The sequence below is a fragment of the Schistocerca nitens genome, chromosome 1 (genome assembly GCF_023898315.1).
Source record: "Schistocerca nitens isolate TAMUIC-IGC-003100 chromosome 1, iqSchNite1.1, whole genome shotgun sequence".
In the NCBI taxonomy this organism is placed as follows: Eukaryota; Metazoa; Arthropoda; class Insecta; order Orthoptera; family Acrididae; genus Schistocerca; species Schistocerca nitens.
The window spans coordinates 167,939,816-167,965,417 of NC_064614.1; the positions used below are offsets into that span (position 1 = coordinate 167,939,816).

At 40.4% G+C, this 25,602-nt stretch overlaps 1 protein-coding gene across 10 annotated transcripts in view; it reads right to left on the reverse strand.

Annotated features, from left to right (window-relative positions):
- Positions 1-25,602, reverse strand: part of LOC126244429 (rap guanine nucleotide exchange factor 2) — a 327,255-nt gene that overhangs the window by 109,942 nt on the left and 191,711 nt on the right. For all 10 annotated transcript variants that reach the window (XM_049948247.1, XM_049948243.1, XM_049948248.1 and 7 more), the window contains exon 2: positions 19,967-20,080. In XM_049948247.1, coding sequence (XP_049804204.1) covers positions 19,967-20,080 — 114 coding nt within the window. The remainder of the gene's footprint in view (positions 1-19,966; positions 20,081-25,602) is intronic.

Genomic DNA, 25,602 nt, shown 5'->3' on the forward strand with positions numbered 1-25,602 from the left:
ACCTGTTGATTAGATGTCCTACGATCACGGATCGTTTCTCATATTGTCATGTAAGTAGCACTTGGTCAGTCGGAACAAGCTTAATACGTGAGTGGTGTTTATTTTTACATTAAATTCCGATTAAAGAAACAAACTAGGGCTTTACATTACGGATGTGGCCGAAGATCCACGACGGCACACGCAGCCAATAGAGAAGCCGTTATCGACACTGTATGAAAGTTGTTCAGCGTTTGAATGTTTAAAGGAAGCAGATTGCAGGATAGTGTAATGTTGTGGGGGTATCGGATCATTCAGTGAGGGTTGTCATGGTCCGGGGTATCGAACAGTTCATTTACAAAGTTTGAGATGTAGTGTACCTGACACTTCATTTGGAGTTTCCGCACTGCGTGCTATAGCATATCTTTTGTATGCATATGAATCTCCTCATCTAATTAATTTTTGTCATTCTTTACAACTGACACAATGAACGCTGAGGAGACTACATTGGAAGTCTAACAGTGATGTTAATATTGTACATTTCTCTGATAGGCTTTTGTTACATAACGTGCTTAGTATCCGTTGCAATTTGGGGGTAACGCACTTCTTTTCTTGTGGAGTCTTTGTTAGAATCTAGCGAAAGTCGGTGGCTACCGTAGCCAAAATCAACGCTGGATTATCCGTTAGGTCCAGTTACTAGCCTCACTGGCCTTTGGATCTCGCGCAACTTGGGACCCCAATACACTCCCCAGCACACAACAGAAAATAATCGTTGTCAATCGCTGATCCCCACCCTTCTAGACCTACGTCTACTTCTAAGTCAATACAATGGGTGACAAAAGTCATGGAATAGTGATATGCACATATACAGATAATCTACAAATCTTTAACATAATGCAGCGCGTCAGCAACCGTATATGTATAGAAAATAATTTTTTCAGCCTTCAGTTGAAAGGTAATTTTTACTCGTTTACCTAGGTTTCGATTCCAGTAATGGAATCTTCTTCAGAACCTACAAATTAAACCACATACGGACATATATTACTCACTGAAATGCATCATCAGTCTAATGATTGAATAATAAAGAAATCGTGATACTTACAAAAAATTAAATTATTTTGTGAGCCAAATATTACGAAATACAAAGACATACATGTACAATCGCACTATAATAAAGGGACAAAGCAGATAGGGAAATAGCATCGGCCATTCGAAGCGGACTGTGGGGCAACTCCACTGGAGTAAAGGTTGAAATCCTTCGAAATAACTTCTATTTTTTAGTTGCAACTGATCATTAAGTAAGTTGTCTCTATCAATAATAAGTTGTTTAAAAATTTGCAATTCTTCGAGGGTGTCTAGCCTGCATCCCTTGACTTCATTATGCAAAAGCTCTGTGTCTTTCAGAGGCTTGGGAGCATGCGCCTTTTGGACCAGATGTTCAGCAAATGTAGATCCTCGTGTTCCATCACCGCTTTTTGTCGGCAGATGCTCTTTAAACCTAACAGACAGGGCCCTTCCTGTCTGGCCAATGTAATAAGAAGGACATTCAGCACACGTGATGTTATACACACTTGACAGCGATGATTTATCAGTACCTTTATCCAGAGAATGTACTAAGTTCTTTTTGAGGTTGTTGGTGGCAGAGTATGAAACTTTACACCCTAGGTTTTTTAATAAACGACCTACCTTATAGGATGTGTTACCTATAAAGGGAATTGATATGTATTTCGTTGCCTGGTGTTGATTGTGGGTACCTGAACTGGAAAGGGTGGTAGTCTTCTTTCGTGTTTTTTTTTTTTTTTTTTTTTTTTTTTGAACACCTGTCTCACTATACTGGGATTATATCCATTATTCTGAGCGATGTTTTCGAGGACTTTTAATTCGTTCTGTAAGTTGACTGGCGACAGCGGAATGGAAAGGGCTCGATGGATACTCTAGTGAAAAAAGGCCATTTTATGGGCCTGAGGATGGGTGGAATCAGCTGGGATGATGATGTCGGAATAGGTTGCTTTCCGAAAAATTTTGAAATCTATTTTGTTGCCAATAATGGATAGAGTCAGATCGAGATAGTCTAAGGTCCTATCAGCTGTCTGATTTTCTTGCGTGAAACTGATTTTTTCATGGAGGTTATTGAAAGTGGTAAATAACAGTTCTAGCTCTTCATGGGAACCTTCAAACACAAACAGCAAGTCATCTACATATCTCGCATAGAATATTATATTATTTGCCAAATCTGGATAATTCCGAAAAAACATCTGCTCCATTGAGTTTATAAAAATATCTGACATGATACCAGCTAACGGGCTGCCCATAGCTAAACCACAGGGTTGCGAATATATTTTATTATTGAAAGAGAAATAATTGTACTTGAGGGTGGTGCGTAACAACCATTAGTTCATCGATCTCAGGGCAGATAATTTTTTATGGTATCGCAAATTGGTTTCTATAATGCCCATCGTCTGCTCAACAGGTACATTAGTATATAAATTTTTAATATCAAATGATACGAGTTTTGTGATGTCAGAACAGGCTAAAGTTTTAAGTTTGTGAATAAGACTAATATTTGTTTCTCCGAAGCTGAGAACGAGCTTTTATGTAAAGGTTTCAAGTTTAATGTACCACCTAAATGTACTTCTCAAAATAAAAAATTATCTGCCCCTGAGATCGATGAACTAATGGTTCTGTTACGCACCACCCTCAAGTACAATTATTTCTCTTTCAATAATAAAATATATTCGCAACCCTGTGGTTTAGCTATGGGCAGCCCGTTAGCTGGTATCATGTCAGATATTTTTATAAACTCAATGGAGCAGATGTTTTTTCGGAATTATCCAGATTTGGCAAATAATATAATATTCTATGCGAGATATGTAGATGACTTGCTGTTTGTGTTTGAAGGTTCCCATGAAGAGCTAGAACTGTTGCATGGGGGCTTATTTATAAAATAAATGCAAATAATTTTAATTTTCAGTTTTAGTAGCTGTCTGTCCGATTACGAAGTCTCGTAAACGGTTGGCCCTGACTCGTATTATTACGCAATCTGACTGCATTGAACAATAACAAAGAATGAAATGGAAATTTTCATTAACACAATTAATTAATTAAGCCTCCAGCAACTATAAAACCTACGAAACCAAAGCACAAGTGTAACTGTTCTGTGTGTGGAAGTATGACTCAACTACACATCTGGCACGGTTCTTCTTCAAAAGACAAGAATTTCAAATACCATTTATACTGAATTAATTAAAGAAAATACAAATACCATAATTACTCAAGAGAACCACAATTACACTCTAATCCAAGAACACAAGCCAGATGCTTTGTTGACTGAACCTGTAATGACACATTATTTGAAACATGGAAATAATGAAAAATAAATCAAGTTTCGTTACCTTCATATATTGACCAAAATCACTCTCATAATTACAATATATCTCCACACCGACTCGCTATTACCACATCTCAACAAGAACTTTTCAGTATCACATCTCAGCAAGCACTCCTTACTAGCACTTCTCAACACGAACTGACTACTACGAGTCCTGGACAAGCACTGACCTCTAGCACATCTCAATAATGACTGCCCGTGGAGGCGGCGGAACAATGCTCTCTAGCGATCTCTGGCGCTGTGGCTCAGTGTAGCCACCTTTCATATGCCCTTCCTCCACGGCTAGAATTTGATGGTATTTTTGCCAGCATTGGTGGTGAAAATACCACCAAATTCGTCAAAAAAATACAGACAAAAATAAAAGATAATATTAATACGTAAATATCATATAACTAGATAAAATTTTGGCTTTGCACTGACCTTTCAATAACCTATTATATAGAATACAGTAAGCAATACAAATTCTTTCATACATGTGACTTTACATAACAGTTTACACAAGTATTATGTGGTTAAACAGTTCAATCAATAGCGTCAGCAATGACGAATATGTGCAGGTAAGAGTCTCTTAACTTTTCACAAACAGTAATACACAAAAATCAGTTTATACAAATATTCACATAAACGCTTTCCATAGCCCAAGAATAAGAAGTTGACAGTTCCAGCAGTAGCACCCAGCAATGGTCAACAGGTGCAAAAACCAACAAGTGAAATTTTTTCAGTAGAAACAGTCCATCAGTGGCACCCAGTAATGTTGAATAGGTGCAGACACCAACAAGTAACACCATTTCAGTAGAAGCAGTCCATTAGTGGCACCAGCAATGTTGATCAGGTGCACACAGCAACAGGTGACTTCATTTCAGTAGAAGCAATCCATCAGTGGCACCCAGCAATGTTGAGCAGGTGCAGACATCAACAGGTGACATCTTTTCAGTAGAAGCAGTCCATCAGTGGTACCAGCAATGTTGAGCAGATGCACACAGCAACAGGTGACATCTTTTTAGTAGAAGCAGTCCATTAGTAGCACCAGCAATGTTGATCAGGTGCACACAGCCAACAGGTGACTTCATTTCAGTAGAAGCAATCCATCAGTGGCACCCAGCAATGTTGAGCAGGTGCAGACATCAACAGGTGACATCTTTTCAGTAGCAGTCCATCAGTGGTACCAGCAATGTTGAGCAGATGCACACAGCAACAGGTGACATCTTTTCAGTAGAAGCAATCCATCAGTGGCACCCAGCAATGTTGAGCAGGTGCAGACACCAACAAGTAACACCATTTCAGTAGAAGCAGTCCATTAGTGGCACCCAGCAATGTTGAGCAGGTACACACAGCAACAAGTCACATTTCTCAGCAGAAGCAGTTCCATAAAATTCAGTATCACTGATCACACTGTTCATCAGAGTTTATAAGCAGAAATTAAACATGTCCTAGTGGCACCAATCATGTAGAAAAGGTACAAGTAACAGTCCATAATTTTTACAATCACTGATCACACAGTTCATCAGCAGAAATTAAACATGACTAAATGTCACACATCATGTTGAAAAGTGCAGCACCATCACTAATCACACAGTTCAGGCATGAACAATAGTTTGAATACACATACAATGCTTTTACATTAAAAATACAAATCATAACAAACACACAAATGATATCAGATAATTGTCACATTAACTATTACAGTACACAATAACAGTTAACCTATAATATTTATGGGTGTCAGTGCAAGCCACAACAAACAAGTGAAATAATATTTAGGAGATAGGTGGGTAGGATTAGAAAAGGAAAACACACAAAACACATCCACTCATCTTTCATCCACATTAAGTACTACTGTGTAATTGAATAGTGTTAACTGTGTAAATGTAACTCTGTCCAAGATTTGATGTTCATCATGTGTACCAAGTACTAGTGGCAGCAATGTATAACAGTCAATAATAGTTAAGTCAACGTCATAGTCATCATGTCAAGACCAATGTTTGCCAAGCCAGATCAAAATGTACGGTTGCTGAACAACTGTCAGTGTACCAAGATATGCAAATGCTTCCTCTCTCAAAAAAGTATATACTGCTTAGTGATTTGACAAAGTGTGTGTGTAGACAATCTTCCTTCCACTTTAGTGTTCTAGTCTGCCATCTTCATCCTCCTTGTTCCATATAAACCCACAAAAACAATATGCTCCTCATTTACTTTACCTCTTATTCCCAAAACTCCAATAATCATCATCATCACTTAATCTTAATACTTCAATAATACCTCATTTACCTTACCTCTTGTCCACGAAACTCGAATAATCATCAACTTCACATAATCTCAATACCTCAATAATACGTCGATACATATAAACCTCAGCACCAATATCATTTCGCTTCCACAGCAACTCCTTCCTCTAGTCAGTCTCCTCGAACAGTACAGATAAAATCCTAATGCAAACCTCATCATCCATACAATCCGAAGATACAGTGTCAACACACAACCTCTGTGTAATCCATCTGACCCAAATTTTCTACTCATTATAAATTATAAGATACATTTTGGTTCCTTGTCCATCATTAAATAAAAGAAATGCATACATGACCTCTAACAGACTTAGTTCGAATAACTCTCAGTAATTAAGTACGATTACGGAGTGTGAATGATCATAATATTTCACAGTGTGTACACCACTTCAAGAATCATAGCAGAAGCAAACATGTGGAGTATTTTTTGTGTCAAGTGTCACTTCCTATTTCAATTGCTCACGAAAATGCAGTGTAATACTGCCAATGGTCTAAACCTAGTTTTGGTATGTCATGTCGTTAGCTTCCTTCCTATTAGCATAAATTTATACAGATTCCATAAAACGTCCAACTCATGTGACTTCCATGAAGTTTTTTGTACTAATGTCGTTCGTCGGATTATAGCAGTTCATTTTCTTATCTTAAAAATATAAGGCACTGAGCGTAAGCAAAACATGCAATAGCGAGTAAATATACCAGTAGAGAACAGAATGTCAACAAGTGGATGCAGCACAATCCCTACAACGAGGCTCTGCCAAGTGAACAATCTATAATTAATACCACAGTGTAACCTAAACTCTATATTTGTACACAGTATATCAGCATTTCTATATACTAGATTGAAGAGTAGTTATGACAACAAAACAGAAATGTGTAAATATGCAATCCATGTGCACAGCAGCAAACATGCCTTACACAATAAACAGGTCATTAGCATCACATCGACATAAGCAAATAAATGTTCATATGTAATCTTAATAAGTACCCATGAAGGCGCAAGCAGATAAATCACAAAGTATAACTTACATATCTAACCACAGTCAGCACAATTAATAAGGTGACAATTATAATTTAAATAAATAAGCACAGCAGGCACATAATAAAAAATATGACATCAGTGAAAAAGCAGTGCAGCCCAGCGATGCATAATATATACAAATAACAACCCTGTTCATTAATTAATCATTGTCAAAATCAGTTAATGTGCGTAAGCACGTCGCTTCACTAGTAAATTCATAGAACATGAAATTAGCACAAAGTATCAATCACGTAATCGCTAGCAGCAAATTACGTCTAAAGTACGTACCTAAGTGGAATTATGTTACCTGAAAAATAAACTCAATTAATAGTTACCTTTTTTAATTTATTACTTTTTTTTTCGAAATTACATTCTTCCTGAAATTTTCTCCATAGCAAGTCGTCTTAACGTCGGACATGCACAGAATTTACCTGAAGGTCTTAAATATTTTACACAACCGTATCCTGAAAAATACTGAACGTTAATAACATAATTTTTTTTGAAGTCACCATAGCTTTATACAGAATTTAGTCGGAGAAATTAAACTGTGTATTTGTTTACGGCTGTCAGTGCATTCGCACTGAGCGCTCGATCAGCTGTAGGCGCGTGACGTAGGAAGTAATTGTTTGCGGTCAACGACTGCCTTGTGCGGCGCGCCGACTTGACTGTTGCTTTGAGTATGTGCCGCCGCCAAAACACAGCGCGGTACTCTTGCAATCTCTGCGTGTTTACATGTAGCTGTTAGTTTCTCAAAAGCATGTCATTCCACAAAAATTTTAACATTCGAGATGTGATGTATTCCCTTAGAACGCCGAGATTTAAGAGTTTCTACTTCAACAGTGTTATCATGAATAATTTTGCGAATTCTATATGGACCATTATAAAGCAGAAAAAATTTGCCACATAAGCCTTTTCCTTTGTGAGACAAATGGTGAGACTTAATTAATACCTTTTGACCAACTGACAAGATTTTTAAACGACCAGGACGTTTCGCTGATTTCTCTCTTCTAGCAGCCGCAGATGCAATATTTTGTAGAGCCAGGGTGACAACTTCAGAATGCCGCAGTTTCCGTGAAGGCGGAAAAGGAACGATTTCAGAAATGCGATTTGTTGGTACTTTATTTTTTAATATCAATAGAGGCGGTAAAGAAGTTGAGTCATTAGGGAGTTCATTCAGAATGTTTTGAAAAATATGAAGATACTGATCCCAAGTTCTGTGATTCTGATGACAATAAAGACGGCACAATTTATTGATTTCCTTCATCCATCTTTCTGAAGCGTTAGATTGAGGGTGAAAAAGTGAAATGAAAATTGGTTTAATCTTACGACGCCGTAGAGTACGAAGCCAAATTTTAGAGCGAAACTGTGATCCATTATCTGATATAACCTTATCAACATGACCAACTTCTTTAAGAAAATGTTTGATGAAAGCGTTAGATACTGAACGAGCTGTTGCTTTGCGTAAAGGTGTAAAACACACATATTTTGATGTCAATTCCACTGCAACGAAAATGTACGCAAAACCATTAGTAGAACGAACCACTGGACCGAACAAATCGACTGCAGCCATGTCCTTTAATTTCGCTGGAATGATAGGAAACAACGGTGCTCTGTGCGAAACTGTTGGCGGCTTAGCCTTTTGACATAATTTGCATTTGGCAAGAACAGATCGAATACGTTTTTCCATATTACTGAAGTAGCAATTTTCTCGTAATTTATGAAAGCATTTTCTGGGACCAAAGTGCGCATAACTGAAATGTGTAAACGAGGTGTGGCCAAATCATCCAATTTAACAAGGCGTCTAAGAAAATTACAAACACCAAGAAAACTACGAACATCACGTTTTGTGGTAGGAACAGCATAATTACGAATAGCGTCTAATTTTTCTGGATCAGGAAGAATACCTTCTGTAGAAATAATGTGACCGAGAAATTTCACCTGAGAACGACCAAATTCAGATTTTTCCAAGTTCACAGTAATGCCAACTCTTGCAAAACTACGTAATAATGAATCCAAAATTTTGTTGTGCTCACTCCAAGAACGTTTAGCAATAAGAATATCGTCAACATAAGAAGTAATATTGTCACGAAGATAAACAGGTAAAATTTCATTTAAACTACGAATGAATGCTGCTGAAGATACAGTAAGTCCAAACGGTAATTTCCAAAGTCACTTTTGGGTAAAACAGTCAAATCTGGTTATTCTTTACCTACTGTCTAGATAGATGGATAGTAGAAGAGTTGTTTTTATAGATGCAAAGAATAGTGAAAGAGTAGGCAGCGGTGCAGAAAACTAAAAGGGAAATAGCACCACTACAGCTCGGGGCCCTGTGATCGCTACTGCACATATTCACTTAGTGTAGTGAATCCCCTGAGGACCTTAATAGCTGCACGTAAATTTCAGTTTGTGACTTAGTGGCAAATTTGGCGGAAGTGCGTACGTAAATTGATCTAACCATGAACATGGATGTATGTCATTCTTAAAATTACAAAAGATCCTAAATTTCCGAACAGTCAAGAAGTTTTTACAGTCAAAGCTTCCGCCTCGCGGCGACAAAGACCTACCGCGTCTGTCCCAGTCCAAATGTCGATTATTGTCAAGTTCCCGCGCCTGGCGCTCTCTTGTTGCATCCCGTAAATGAAACAAATTACTTTCTTCAAACCCCTCTGCTATCTGTGATTCTAAATTTCTTCTACTGTCTTTTCCTACGATTTCCCCTTCAATTTGTTTGACTTGCTTCCGTAATGCCTCAACTTCCCTTTTAACGCGTTCATTAAATTTTCCCTGATTTTCAACATGCTTATTTATGTTCTGGTACTCTTCGGTTTCTGCAAATGGTAATGGAGCTGTATCATCTGAATCTCTATCCCCATTTAAACTAAGACTTGTCAATTTATCTGATATCTCCTCAACTCTTTCCGATAAGTCACCTATTTTTTCTTTCTGTTTACTTACGTCTTCCGTAAGTGTCGCGACTCGGGTTTCAGTGTTGACACATTTGGTAGTTAACTGTTCATATTGTTGTGTTAGATTATTTATTCTGTCATTTGGTACGGATTCCTCGATTCTCTCAAATATCTCTTCCTTATCGTGTGCACATTGTAAATTTAACTCTGAAAATTTCTGTACTATCACGCGATCTCTCTCCTCCTGTTCTCTATCCTGTTCCCTTTGTCTAATCTCTATTGCAATTAATCTATTATTGTGAGAATTCAAAATCGGTTGTACTTCTTCTCTGATTTCTTTCTTTAATTCATCTTTCATATTTTTGAAACATGTCCCTATTCGTGAGTCTAATCGTGTTTCCATTGTTCCTATCTCAGTTTTTAATTCAGATCCTAACTGTGATCCCAGTGAGTCAAACCGTGTTTGCATTGTTTCCATCTCTGTTTTAATTGTTCCTATTTGTGAGTCTAACCGAGATCCCATTGTTTCCATCCGTGTTTCCATTTGTGAGTCTAACCGTGTTTCCATTTTTAATATAGCACTCATCAACTGCTCCATAGTAACTGATTCGAAACTCCTTTCGCCCCTAACATTTCCCGCAAAACCAGTTTCCTTCGTCATAGCTGTAAAGCTATCTGTGTTCGATACTATTTCAGAATCTTCTATCGTTAATCTCGTATTCTGTGAATTTTCTGATTGAGAAAAATTTTGAAATGGTTCCGGACTATTTTCCCGACTTATTACATTGTTTTCCACTTCATTATTCATCACACTGTTTTCCTCTGTTGGCGAGTTCGCCATGTTAACAATTTCGTGTTTCTCACTATTCATCATTTTTGTCTTTTTCATTGATCGCGTAATCATTTACAAAATATACAAAACTCGTCACTGTACGAAAATTATACACAATAAGACTTTATCACCAACAATATCATTCACATGAAATGCTTCCCTCAAACACGATTAACGAACAATTGAAATAATTGCACTAAATTATCAGACCCGTAGACAAGACAACAAAAAATAAATAAATTTTGCAAAATACCATTAGAAGAATGTCAATTACCAAATCTACACATGCAATATAGACTACAATTACTAAACTACAAATTACTACAACAATACTACTGTCTACTATTTTTACAATCAGAAGAATTCCAAGGGACGATCCGAAGCAGTGGTCGCCACGTGCATGGGGGCTTATTTATAAAATAAATGCAAATAATTTTAATTTTCAGTTTTAGTAGCTGTCTGTCCGATTACGAAGTCTCGTAAACGGTTGGCCCTGACTCGTATTATTACGCAATCTGACTGCATTGAACAATAACAAAGAATGAAATGGAAATTTTCATTAACACAATTAATTAATTAAGCCCCCAGCAACTATAAAACCTACGAAACCAAAGCACAAGTGTAACTGTTCTGTGTGTGGAAGTATGACTCAACTACACATCTGGCACGGTTCTTCTTCAAAAGACAAGAATTTCAAATACCATTTATACTGAATTAATTAAAGAAAATACAAATACCATAATTACTCAAGAGAACCACAATTACACTCTAATCCAAGAACACAAGCCAGATGCTTTGTTGACTGAACCTGTAATGACACATTATTTGAAACATGGAAATAATGAAAAATAAATCAAGTTTCGTTACCTTCATATATTGACCAAAATCACTCTCATAATTACAATATATCTCCACACCGACTCGCTATTACCACATCTCAACAAGAACTTTTCAGTATCACATCTCAGCAAGCACTCCTTACTAGCACATCTCAACACGAACTGACTACTACGAGTCCTGGACAAGCACTGACCTCTAGCACATCTCAATAATGACTGCCCGTGGAGGCGGCGGAACAATGCTCTCTAGCGATCTCTGGCGCTGTGGCTCAGTGTAGCCACCTTTCACTGTTATTTACCACTTTCAATAACCTCCATGAAAAAATCAGTTTCACGCAAGAAAATCAGACAGCTGATAGGACCTTAGACTATCTCGATCTGACTCTATCCATTATTGGCAACAAAATAGATTTCAAAATTTTTCGGAAAGCAACCTATTCCGACATCATCATCCCAGCTGATTCCACCCATCCTCAGGCCCATAAAATGGCCTTTTTTCACTAGAGTATCCATCGAGCCCTTTCCATTCCGCTGTCGCCAGTCAACTTACAGAACGAATTAAAAGTCCTCGAAAACATCGCTCAGAATAATGGATATAATCCCAGTATAGTGAGACAGGTGTTCAAAAAAAAAAAAAAAAAAAAAAAAAAAAACACGAAAGAAGACTACCACCCTTTCCAGTTCAGGTACCCACAATCAACACCAGGCAACGAAATACATATCAATTCCCTTTATAGGTAACACATCCTATAAGGTAGGTCGTTTATTAAAAAACCTAGGGTGTAAAGTTTCATACTCTGCCACCAACAACCTCAAAAAGAACTTAGTACATTCTCTGGATAAAGGTACTGATAAATCATCGCTGTCAAGTGTGTATAACATCACGTGTGCTGAATGTCCTTCTTATTACATTGGCCAGACAGGAAGGGCCCTGTCTGTTAGGTTTAAAGAGCATCTGCCGACAAAAAGCGGTGATGGAACACGAGGATCTACATTTGCTGAACATCTGGTCCAAAAGGCGCATGCTCCCAAGCCTCTGAAAGACACAGAGCTTTTGCATAATGAAGTCAAGGGATGCAGGCTAGACACCCTCGAAGAATTGCAAATTTTTAAACAACTTATTATTGATAGAGACAACTTACTTAATGATCAGTTGCAACTAAAAAATAGAAGTTATTTCGAAGGATTTCAACCTTTACTCCAGTGGAGTTGACCCACAGTCCGCTTCGAATGGCCGATGCTATTTCCCTATCTGCTTTGTCCCTTTATTATAGTGCGATTGTACATGTATGTCTTTGTATTTCGTAATATTTGGCTCACAAAATAATTTAATTTTTTGTAAGTATCACGATTTCTTTATTATTCAATCATTAGACTGATGATGCATTTCAGTGAGTAATATATGTCCGTATGTGGTTTAATTTGTAGGTTCTGAAGAAGATTCCATTACTGGAATCGAAACCTAGGTAAACGAGTAAAAATTACCTTTCAACTGAAGGCTGAAAAAATTGTTTATTTTCTATATACAGATAACGACGGAAAACACAAGGTGTATAGGGAGTACACTGGCGAAACTGTCATTTGTACTCAGTTGAGTCATGTAAAAAGCTTCCCGATGTTATTATGGCCGCACCACGGGACTTAACAAACTTTGAACACGGAATTGTAGTTGAAGCTAGATGCGCGGTGCAGTCCATTTCGGAAATCGTTAAGGAAATCAATATTCTGATATCCACAGTGTTAAAGAGTGCACCGAGAAGACCAATTTTCAGACATTACCTCACTTAACGACAGAGAGCAGCGGCGTTTACCTAGAGTTGTCAGTGCTGACTGCCACACAGCACTGCGCGAAATAACCGCAGCAATCATAGTTGGACGCACGAAGAACTTATTTATTTATTTGTTTATTTATTTACACGTCAAGTACCGTAGGGCCAAATTGAGAAGCAAATCTCCAAGGTCATGGAACGTGTCAGTACACGAAATTACCACATAAAAGTAATAACAGATAAAAATAAAATGTTCATGAACCAGAAAAAAGTCAATCCATAAGTTTAAGTAAACGCAGTCAACAAATACAAGAATCATCTTAATTTTTCAAGGAACTCCTCGGCATAATAGAAGTAGTGAATATGAGGAAACTCTTCCCTTTAGATATGAAAGCTCGTGGTTACTGTTACGATTTTTTGAATTCGAGTGGTAGCTTATTGAAAATGGATGCAGTAGTATATTGCACACTTTTGTGCACAAGTGTCAAGGATGTCCGATCCAAATGCAGGTTTGATTTCTGTCGAGTATTAACTGAGTGAAAGTTGCTTATTCTTGGGAATAAACTAATATTGATAACAAAAAATGACAGTAAGAAATATATATATTGAGAGGCCAATGTAAAAATAACCAGACTAGTGAACAGGGGTCGACAAGAGGTTCGTGAACTTCCACCACTTATTGCCCGAACCGCCCGTTTCTGAGCCAAAACTATCCTTTTAAAATGGAAAGAGTTACCCAAAATATATCATACGACATAAGCGAATGAAAATGAGCAAAGTAGACTAATTTTCGTGTCGAACGATCACTCACTTCTGATACCATTCGAATAGTAAAAATGGCAGCAGTAAGTCTTTGAACCTCGTGATGACTGGGTGTTGTGTGATGTCCTTAGGTTAGTTAGGTTTAAGTAGTTCTAAGTTCTAGGGGACTGATGACCATAGATGTTAAGTCCCATAGTGCTCAGAGCCATTTGAACCATTTTTGAGTCTTTGAACAAGATACAGAACGGGGCTTTCCACGGCAGTTTACTATCTGAACGCCTAGAAATTTGAACTGTTCAGTTTCACTAATCATATGCCCATTCTGTGATATTAAAACGTCAGGTTTTGTTGAATTGTGTGAGAGAAACCGTAAAAACTGAGTCTTACTGTCATTTAGCGTTAGTTTATTTTCTACAAGCCACGAACATAGGTCATGAACTGCACTATTTGAAACCGAGCTAATGTTGCACACTACATCCTTTACTACCAAGCTAGTGTCAAGAGCAAACAAAAATATTTTAGAGTTACCTGTAATACTAGAGGGCATATCATTTATATAAATAAGGAACAGGAGTGGCCCCAACACTGATCCCTGTGCCCCCCCCCCCCCCAATCCCCCTCCTTCACTTGGCTCAACATTGTGAATAATGACCTTTTGCTGACTGTGATAAAGTAAGAGGTGAACCAATCTACATCTACATATATGCTCCGCAAGCCACCAAGCGGTGTGTGGCGGAGGGCACAATTCGCGCATAAGTCATATCTCCCCCCCCCCCTGTTCCACTCGCGGATCGCGCGAGGGAAAAACGAGTGTCTGAACGCCTCAGATAGGTACTCCCCGTATTTTGTAATGGTTCAGCTTCTGGAGCAATATTTTGTGATCAACGCAATCAAATGCCTTAGTTAAATAAAGAAAAATATGACTAGCATTGGAAGAACTGGATTTCCAGTTCTAAACAAAGAAGGGAAAGCAGAAAGGTGGAAGGAGTGTATAGGGGGTCTATACAAAGGCGATGTACTTGAGGACAATGTTATGGAAATGGAAGAGGATTTAGATGAAGATGAAATGGGAGATATGATACTGCGTGAAGAGTTTGACAGAGCATTGAAAGACCTGAGTCGAAACAAGGCCCCGGGAGTATACAACATTCCATTAGAACTACTGACAGACATGGGATAGCCAATCCTGACAAAACTCTACCATCTGGTGAGCAAGATGTATGAGACAGGCGAAATTCCCTCAGACTTCAAGAAGAATATAATAATTCCAATCCCAAAGGAAGCAGGTGTTGACAGATATGAATATTACCGAACTATCAGTTTAATAAGTCACGGCTGCAAAATACTAACGCAAATTCTTTACAGACGAATGGAAAAACTAGTAGAAGCCGACCTAGGGGAAGATCAGTTTGGATTCCGTAGAAATACTGGGACACGTGAGGCAATACTGACCTTACGACTTATCTTAGAAGAAAGATCAAGGAAAGGCAAACCTACGTTTCTAGCATTTGTAGACTTAGAGAAAGCTTTTGACAATGTTGACTGGAATACTCTCTTTCAAATTCTGAAGGTGGCAGGGGTAAAATACAGGGAGCGAAAGGCTATTTACAATTTGTACAGAAACCAGATGGCAGTTATAAGAGTCGAGGGGCATGAAAGGGAAGCAGTGGTTGGGAAAGGAGTGAGACAGGGTTGTAGCCTCTCCCCGATGTTATTCAATCTGTATATTGAGCAAGCACTGAAGGAAACAAAAGAAAAATTCGGAGTAGGTATTAAAATCCATGGAGAAGAAGTAAAAACTTTGAGGTTCGCCGATGACATTGTAATTCTGTGAGAGACAGCAAAGGACTTGGAAGAGCAGTTGAATGGAATGAACAGTGTCTTGAAAGGAGGATATAAGATGAACATCAACAAAAGCAAAACAAGGATAATGGAATGTAGTAAAATTAAATCGGGTGATGCTGAGGGAATTAGATTAGGAAACGAGACACTTAAAGTAGTAAAGGAGTTTTGCTATTTGGGGAGCAAAATAACTGATGATGGTCGAAGTAGAGAGGATATAAAATGTAGACTGGCAATGGCAAGGAAAGCGTTTCTGAAGAAGTGAAATTTGTTAACATCGAGTATAGATTTAAGTGTCATGAAGTCGTTTCTGAAAGTATTTGTATGGACTGTAGCCATGTATACAAGTGAAATGTGGACGATAAATAGTTTAGACAAGAAGAGAATAGAAGCTTTCGAAATGTGGTGCTACAGAAGAATGCTGAAGATTAGATGGGTAGATCACATAACTAATGAGGTGGTGTTGAATAGGATTGGGGAGAAGAGAAGTTTGTGGCACAACCTGACTAGAAGAAGGGATCGGTTCGTAGGACATGTTCTGAGGCATCAAGGGATCACCAATATAGTACTGGAGGGCAGCGTGGAGGGTAAAAATCGTAGAGGGAGACCAAGAGATGAATACACTAAGCAGATTCAGAAGGATGTAGGCTGCAGTAGGTACTGGGAGATGAAAAAGCTTGCACAGGATAGAGTAGCATGGAGAGCTGCATCAAACCAGTCTCAGGACTGAAGGCAACAACAACAACAACAACAACAACAACATGACTAGCATTCGAAACCTCTTCTTTAGCCCATCCATTACCTCACAGAAAAAAAAGAATATAGCATTTTCAGTACTTAAACACCTTCTAAAGCTGAACTGTCATTTGATAGCAAATCGTGTGATATAAAATGATCAATTATCCTTACATAAGCAGCCTCTTCAATAACTTTAGCGAACACTGATGGCACAGAAGTAGGTCTAAAATTGTCTGCATTATTCCTTTCTCCCTTTTTATAACGTGGCTTTACTATTGAGTTCTTTAAGTGTTCAGGAAACTGACATTCCTAAACGAAAAATTACAAATATGGCTAAATACAGGGCTAACATGTGGAGTGCAGTAGTTTAATATCCTGTTAGGCACTCCATCATATCCATGAGCGTCCTTAGTCTTCGGTGATTTAATTATTGACTCAATCTTCCCCTTGTCTGTATCACAGAGGAGTATTTCAGACATCAATCTCGGAAGGTCTTTGTCAAGCAAGTTATATGATTCCATGTAGAAACTAAATTTTTATTTAATTCACCAGCAATGCTCAGAAAATGACTGTTAAATGCTGTACATGTATCTGACATATCAGCAAGAAAATATTTTTACTGCGAACTGACTTTGTATCGTCGACCTTGTGCTGCTGACAAGACACTTCCTTCACAACTGACCATATGGTTTTAATTTTATCCTGTGTATTAGCTATTCTATTTGCATAACACATATTCTTTGCCTTCCTAATAAAATTTTTAAGCGCCTTATAATACCGTTTGTAATGGGCTACTGTAGTTTGATTGTGACTACTTCTAACATTTTGATATAATTCCCACTTTGTTCTACATGATATCCTTACCCCACTAGTCAGCCACCCGGGATGCCTATTACTGCTAGTACCCTGTTTAGAACGTTCTACTGGGATGCAACTCTCAAAGAGCATGAGAAATACGTCAAGGAAAGCATTATACGAGGGTTGGAACTTTAATAGTGGCTACTATTTATTTACAGCTCTTACAAAATAGGTGTTTCGAAGCTTTACTTAACTTCAAAGTAGTCACCAGCATTGTGTGTAATCCGTTGCCAGCGATGTGGAAGTCGTAGGATACTCTTAGCAGTGCCTGTTTTGTTGACAGTTCGAGCGGCGCGGTCTACTGCCCGACAAATTTGTAGCAGTTCTGAAGCGAATGCCGTGAAGTGTTTCCTTCAGTTTAGAAAACTGAGTTGAACTTGCGAGGGCTTAAGCCATTGGAGTGGAGTAGGTGGTATAGCACTTAGCACCCCAACAGACAAACAAATCAGAAACAGCTTGCACTGCACGTGCTCGAGCATTGTCCAGCAAAAGGATGGTCAGGTCCTGCGGAAAGTGTCATCAGTTGTGCCTCTAACCTTGTCGTAGGCTGTGTTCCAAACATTAACAGCACATAGACCGAAGTGATGACACTTTCCGCAGGACCTGACCATCTTTTTGCAGGACATGCTCGAGCACGTACAGTGCAAGCTGTTACTGGTTTGTTTGACTGATGGGGCTGCTATGTGCTATACCACCTACTTCAACTCCACTGACTTAAGCCCTCGTAAGTTAAACTCGATTTCTGAACTGAAGGAAACACTTCACGGCATTCGCTTCAAAACTGCTACAAATTCGTCGGGCAATAGACCGCACCGCTCGAACTGTCACCACAACTGGCACCGCTAAGAATATCCAACGGCTTCCACATCGCTGGCAACGGATTACACACAATGCTGGTGACTACTTTGAAGTTAAGTAAAACTTTGAAAACGCATCTATCTTGTACGAGCTGTAAAATAAATAGTTCCCACCCTCGTATTTATCATCTATGTTATCGGCACTATAAATATCCTGCCACTCTTGTTCCTTGAGAAGGATTAAAAAACTCTCTATTGCTGTTGGATTAACTTTCCTACATACACTACTGGGCATTAAAATTGGTACACCAAGAAGAAATGCAGATGATAAACGGGTATTCATTGGACAAATATACTAGAACTCACACGTGATTACATTTTCACACAATTTGGGTGCATAGATCCTGAGAAATCAGTACCCAGAACAACCACCTCTGGCCGTAATAACGGCCTTGATACGCCTGGGCATTGAGTCAAACAGAGCTTGGATGGCGTGTACAGGTACAGCTGCCCATGCAGCTACAACACGATACCACAGTTCATCAAGAGTAGTGACTGGCATATTGTGACGAGTCAGTTGCTCGGCCACCACTGACCAGACGTTTTCAATTAGTGAGAGATCTGAAGAATGCGCTGGCCAGGGCAGCAGTCGGACATTTTCTGTATTTAGAAAGGCCCGAACAGGACCTGCAACATGCGGTCGCGCATTATCCTGCTGAAACGTAGGGTTTCGCAGGGATCGAATGAAGGGTAGAGCCACGGGTCGTAACACATCTGAAATGTAACGTCCACTGTTCAAAGTGCCGTCAGTGCGAACAAGAGGTGATCGAGACGTGTAACTAATGGCACCCCATACCATCACGCCGGGTGATACGCCAGTGTGGCGATGACGAATACACGCATCCAATGTGCGTTCACCGCAATGTCGCCAAAACTGATGCGACCATCATGATGCTGTAAACAGAACCTGCATTCATCCGAAAAAAATGACGTTTTGCCATTCGTGCACCCTGGTTCGTTGTAGAGTACACCACCGCAGGCGCTCCTGTCTGTGATGCAGCGTCAAGGGTAACCGCAGCCATGGTCTCCGAGCTGATAGTCCATGCTGCTGCAAAAGTCGTCGAATTGTTCGTGCAGATGGTTGTTGTCTTGCAAACGACCCCATCTGTTGACTCAGGGATCGAGACGTGGCTGCACGATCCGTTACACCTATGCGGATAAGATGCCTGTCATCTCGACTGCTAGAGATACGAGGCTGTTGGGATCCAGCACGGCGTTCCGTATTACCCTCCTGAACTCACCGATTCCATATTCTGCTAACAGTCATTGGATCTCGACCAACGCGAGCAGCAATGTCGCGATACGATAAACCGCAATCGCGATAGGCTACAATCAGACTTTTATCAACGTCGGAAAAGTGATGGTACGAATTTCACCTCCTTACACGTGGCATCGCAACAACGTTTTAGCAGGCAACGCCGGTCAACTGCTGTTTGTGTATGAGAAATCGGTTGGAAACTTTCCTCGTGTCAGCACGTTGTAGGTGTCGCCACCGGCGCCAACCTTGTGTGAATGCTGTGAAAAGCTAATCATTTGCATATCACAGCATCTTCTTCCTGTCGGATAAATTTCGCGTCTATAGCACGTCATCTTCGTGGTATAGCAATTTTAATGGTCAGTAGTGTAGTTGATAAGTTTCCTCGTGACACTCATTTTGTATTCTGTATAGGTAGTGTCTCGCAGTAGTGTTACTTAATCGTACACTCCACAGAATATTGTTGGTGTTTTATTAGTTCTTCAGTTCTTTTGTTTGTACATTCAGCATTCTGTGAAGTATGACTCGTCCAAGAACCAAGTAGCTCTGGTTCGCACGGTCCCGTGGAATCTGCCAGATAAACAAACAAATAAAACTAATAGGGGCGCCTGGCCCACAGTGTAATGTAAATAGTAGCGACTTACCGAATCCTCGAAGACGAGACTGACGCCGCCTGGCCGCTGGTCCATGTTGGAGGAGATGACTGAGCCGCGTCCGCCGACGCCGGTCCGGTTACCCTGCACATCCGGGTAGTCGATCTGCAACCACAACAAGACACACGGCGTCACCAAAAAACAGCGCAAGTCGCCTGCAGCTGCTGAGACTGCGTGGGCTACAGCGGATCACACCGTTTACATGACGTATGAAAGGCTAGTATTACACTATCATATTTCTTTGTCAAAGATTTGATCAAATGATGTCTGTATGCTAACGTAAGGAAAAGGAGGCAACGATTGAGCTCAAACAAAGTAGCAACTCCCCATTAAAAGACCTGCACGCATAAAAAAAGATAATGTTATGCATCTACATCTACATCCATACTCCGCAAGCCACCTGACGGTGTGTGGCGGAGGGTACCTTGAGTACCTCTATCGGTTCTCCCTTCTATTCCAGTCTCGTATTGTTCGTGGAAAGAAGGATTGTCGGTATGCCTCTGTGTGTGCTCTAATCACTCTGATTTTATCCTCATTATCTCTTCGCGAGATATACGTAGGAGGGAGCAATATTCTGCTTGACTCCTCGGTGAAGGTATGCTCTCGAAACTTCAACAAAAGCCCGTACCGAGTTACTAAGCGTCTCTCCTGCAGAGTCTTCCACTGGAGTTTATGTATCATCTCCTTAACGCTTTCGCGATTACTAAATGATCCTGTAACGAAGCGCGCTGCTCTCCGTTTGATCTTCTCTATCTCTTCTATCAACCCTATCTGGTACGGATCCCGCACTGCTGAGCAGTATTCAAGCAGTGGGCGAACAAGCGTACTGTAACCTACTTCCTTTGTTTTCGGAATGCATTTCCTTATGATTCTTCCAATGAATCTCCGTCTGGCATTTGCTTTAGCGACGATCAAATTTATATGATCATTCTACGGTGTGGTGAACTACGAACTGCTTCCCTGTGGTGTAACCATCATTGCTGACATTTCATGTACATCTACGTGATTACTTTGTTATTCACAATAAAGTGCCTGGCAGAGGGTTCAACGAACCACCTTCAAGCTGTCTCTCTAGCGTTCCACTCTCTAACGGCGCGCGGGAAAAACGAGCACTTAAATTTTTCTCTGCTAGCCCTGATTTCTCTTATTTTATCGTGATGATCATTTCTCCCTATGTAGGTGAGTGCCAACAGAATCGGAGGAGAAAACTGCTGATTGAAATTTCATGAGAAAATCCCGTCGCAACGAAAAACGCCTTTCCAGAATGAGATTTTCACTCTGCAGCGGAGTGTGCGCTGACATGAAAATTCCTGGCAGATTAAAACTGTCTGCCGGACCGAGACTCGAACTCGGGTAGTTTCATATCAGCGCACACTCCGCTGCAGAGTGAAAATCTCATTCTGGAAACATCCCCAAGGCTGTGGCTAAGCCATGTCTCCGCAATATATTTTCTTTCGGGAGTGCTAGCTCTGCACGGTTCGCAGGAGAGCTTCTGTAAAGTTTGGAAGGTAGGAGACCAGGCACTGGCTGGCAGAAGTAAAGCTGTGAGGACGGGGCGTGTGTCGTGCTTGGGTAGCTCAATTGGTAGAACACTTGCCCGCGAAAGGCAAAGGTCCCGAGTTCGAGTCTCGGACCGGCACACAGTTTTAATCTGGCAGGAAGTTTCGAAAAACCTCTTTGTTTTGATGTTTGCCACTCCAATTCACGTATCATGTCTGTGACACATCATCCCCTATTTCGCGATAATACAAAACGAGCTGCCCTTCTTTGTACTTTTTCGATGTCATCCGTCAGTCTCGCCTGATGCGGATCCCACACCGCACAGCAATACTCCAGAATAGGGCGGACATGTGTGGTGTAACCAGTCTCTTTAGTAGACCTGTTGCACCTTCTAAGTGTTCTGCCAATGAATCGCAATCTTTAGTTTGCTCTACCCACAATATTATCTATGTGATCTTTCCAATTTAGGTTATTTGTAATTGTAATCCATAAGTATTTAGTTGAATTTACAGCCTTCAGATTTGTGTGACTTATCACGTAATCGAAATTTAGCTGACTTCTTTTAGTACTCATGTGAATAACTCCTTACTTTTCTTTATTCAGGGTCAATTGCCACTTTTCGCGCCATGCAGATATCTTATCTAAATCATTTTGCAAGTCTTTTTTATCATCCTGATGACTTTACAAGACGGTAAATGACAGCATCATCTGCAAACAATCTAAGACGGCTACTCAGATTGTCTCCTATGTCGTTAATATAGATTAGGAACAATAGAGGGCCTATAACACTTCTTTGGGGAACGCCGGATATTACTTCTGTTTTATTGTCAACCACTAAGACATCTTGCAGACGTAATCCAAGGACGGCCAGGAAGACTCCGAAAAGTAATGCCTCTCAACAATAACGCCCGCCTAGATTCTGCTAGACTCACAAAAAACACTATACAGGAGTTGGGAAGTCATTCCACACCCACCTTATTCATCTTATCTTGCACCCCTCAGATTTTCACATTTTCCGCTCTCTACTGAACAGCCTTCAAGGAACTTCCTTGCCGGATGAAAATGCCCATAGATCATGGCTTGACGAGTCCTTCGCTTCTAAATGACATGTTTTCTACAGTAATGGAACCGAAAACTTACCCCAGCGTTGGAAGACTTGAAAATAGTGAAGGAGAATATATTATAGATGGCCGAAGTCTCTATTATTTACATCTGTTGCGTTTTTTTTAAAATTTATGGAAAACGCTAAAAACTTGTGCATCAACCCAGTAAGTAGGTAGGGAAGGGTCCGCGCTCTGGCCTATACGAGTCAATCGGCCAGACCGACCGTCGTGTCATCCTCTGCCAATGACGTCATTGGGTGCTGTATGGAGCGGCATGAAGTCAGCACACTGCTCTCCCGGACACTGTCGGTTTTCTTGGCTTTGTAATCGCTACTAATTGGTCGAGTAGCTCCTCCGTTTGCCTTAAGAAGCTCAGTGCATCCCGTACCAGTCCTACAACAAAAATAAATCCCTGGCAGTACCCGGAATCGAACCCGGGTCCCCCGCGCTGATCACTCAACTGCTGGCGCATACGCTATAGCTTAGTGCGAAGTTCTGATTTCATGTCACACTGGAATGAAACAGCTTTGTCGGTTATTCGCTGGCGCGACTCATTGACTTATGTAGGTTTCCGGTGAAAGCAAACTTGCAACCCTTTTTTTGTTTCTTCACTGTCATTTCTTTGTTGTTGCCGTACGAGTAGTACTGGAAGTTTCATACGGCATGGCTACCAACTGAGTTACAGAGACGATGTAGGTTCTCGCGCAATTTGGACGTAGACAGTATGTACAAACGTTTCCAGTGTCGGGTAATCAGTCACTCGTGTGTACTGGCAGCAAGCGCGAGAAATAGTGCGCGAGGCGTGTGCTTTCTACTTACAAAAGACGGACCTAAGTAGACGCGCCTACGCCTAGTGTAACTTGTCCGTAAATTTTATAACAACATCGTTCAATGACCATTATATCGCAAACTAATTAACTGTCTATGATTGAAGGAGGTACCCGGATCTTGCCGAAGGTAACAACGACCTTCAGAACTTGTGACTTTAGTGTATCTTTTCAATAGATTATTGTATAAAATGTGGACTTTTAACATTATGAGTACTCATTTCTTTTTATCTTATTGTTAAAAATAAAAGCAGGAAAAGTAGAGCTCCCACATTATTACTATCCAGTAGAAATTAATACCTGGATTCCACGATTTTTGTACATGCGATGATGGTCAATCACAGGAAGGTAACTTGCTTAACACATGGTTCAAAGAAAATGGTTCAAATGGCTCTGAGCACTATGGGACTTAACATCTGAGATCATGAGTCCCCTAGAACCTAGAACTACTTAAACCTAACTAACCTAAGGACATCACACACATCCGTGCCTGAGGCAGGATTCGAACCTGCGACCGTAGCGGTCGCGCGGTTCCAGACTGAAGCGCCTAGAACCGCTCGGCCACACCGGTCGGCGCTTAATACATGATGATGTTGCTGCTGTCTTCAGTACGAAGACTGATTTGATGCAGTTCTCCATGTTAGTCTATTCTGTATAGGTTTCTTCATCTCCGAATAACTACTGCAACCTACATCTATTTGAAACTGCTTACCGTATTCATCCCTTTGTCTTCGTTCTACAGTTTATACCCTCCCACACTTCCCTCCGTTACTAAACTGACAATTTGTCTTGCCCGCAGGCTGTCCTATCAGTCAATCTCTTCTTTTAGCCAAGTTATGCCATAAATTACTTTCTTCCCCTCCAATTCGATTTAGTATCTCTTCTAATCTTCACCATTATTCTGTACAACCACTTTTAAAAATCTTATATTCTCTTCTTATCTGAACCGCTTAACATCTACGTTCCACTTCCATACTTGACTACATTCCAAATAATACCTTTAGAAAAGACGTCTCAACACTTAAATTTATACAATATTGCAGTGTCTGTGTTGTTCAGAAGTACGATGCAGTGTTCCTTCGCGATAAGCTGGAAATCCGGGTTCGAGTCGCGGGTCGGCACAAATTTTCACTGTTGTCATTCCATTATGTAATTGATGGCTGTCCATATTCGGAACAGAGAATACATTTCAAGTATTTAAATTTTTATTCGACGATACCAAAATCCGGTTTTTCTGTTGCTAGCCTGCATTTTACGTCCCTTCTACTTCGGCCGTGATCAGTTACTTCGCTGAACTAATAGTAAAACTCATCAACTACGTCATTTAGTGTGTCGTTTCCTAACCTAATGCCTTCAATATAACCTGGTTTAATTCATGCAGAATTACAATGCCATCGGCAAAGCGCAAAATTTTGTTTCTACTCCATGAACTTTAATTCGCTTTCCACATTTCATCTTGGTTTCCGTTACTGTCTGCTCGGTGTACAGATTGAATAACATCGGGGATAGGTAACAACCCTGTCGGGCTCCCTTCTCGTCCACTGCTTCCGATCAACCACCTCGCCGAGATCATTCTTAGAGCAGGCGCATAGTACGAGCTACAGACGGGAAATTCCGGTCTGTGGCGGTCGGCCGTGGATGCGCAAACTGTCCGGGTACACCTCGACGGGGCAAACACCGGAGTTTTGTCAAGGTCTGGATCCGCAATTCCCCGATCCTATGCGAGGCGACGCCCGGACGACTTCGGACGGAAAAAAAACACCAAGACTACAATGGACGCGGAAGCCCGAAGCGACAACAATCGATGACGCCCTATTACTGACCGACGAGTTGACTGACCGACCATATATTTCCAGTTCAAAAAAATGGTTCAAATGGCTCTGAGCACTATGGGACTCAACTGCTGTGGTCATCAGTCCCCTAGAACTTAGAACTACTTAAACCTAACTAACCTAAGGGCATTACACACATCCATGCCCGAGGCAGGATTCGAACCTGCGACCGTAGCAGTCGCACGGTTCCGGACTGCGCGCCTAGAACCGCGAGACCACCGCGGCCGGCTATATTTCCAGTCTGATACCTCAACTGGACGGCGCATAATGTCGGCGATGATTGATGATCGATTTTGTGAAGAGTGACCCCGTCTATGGCGCTATCAGAAGAAACACTACCACCGACCGGGACTTATCCCGGAATG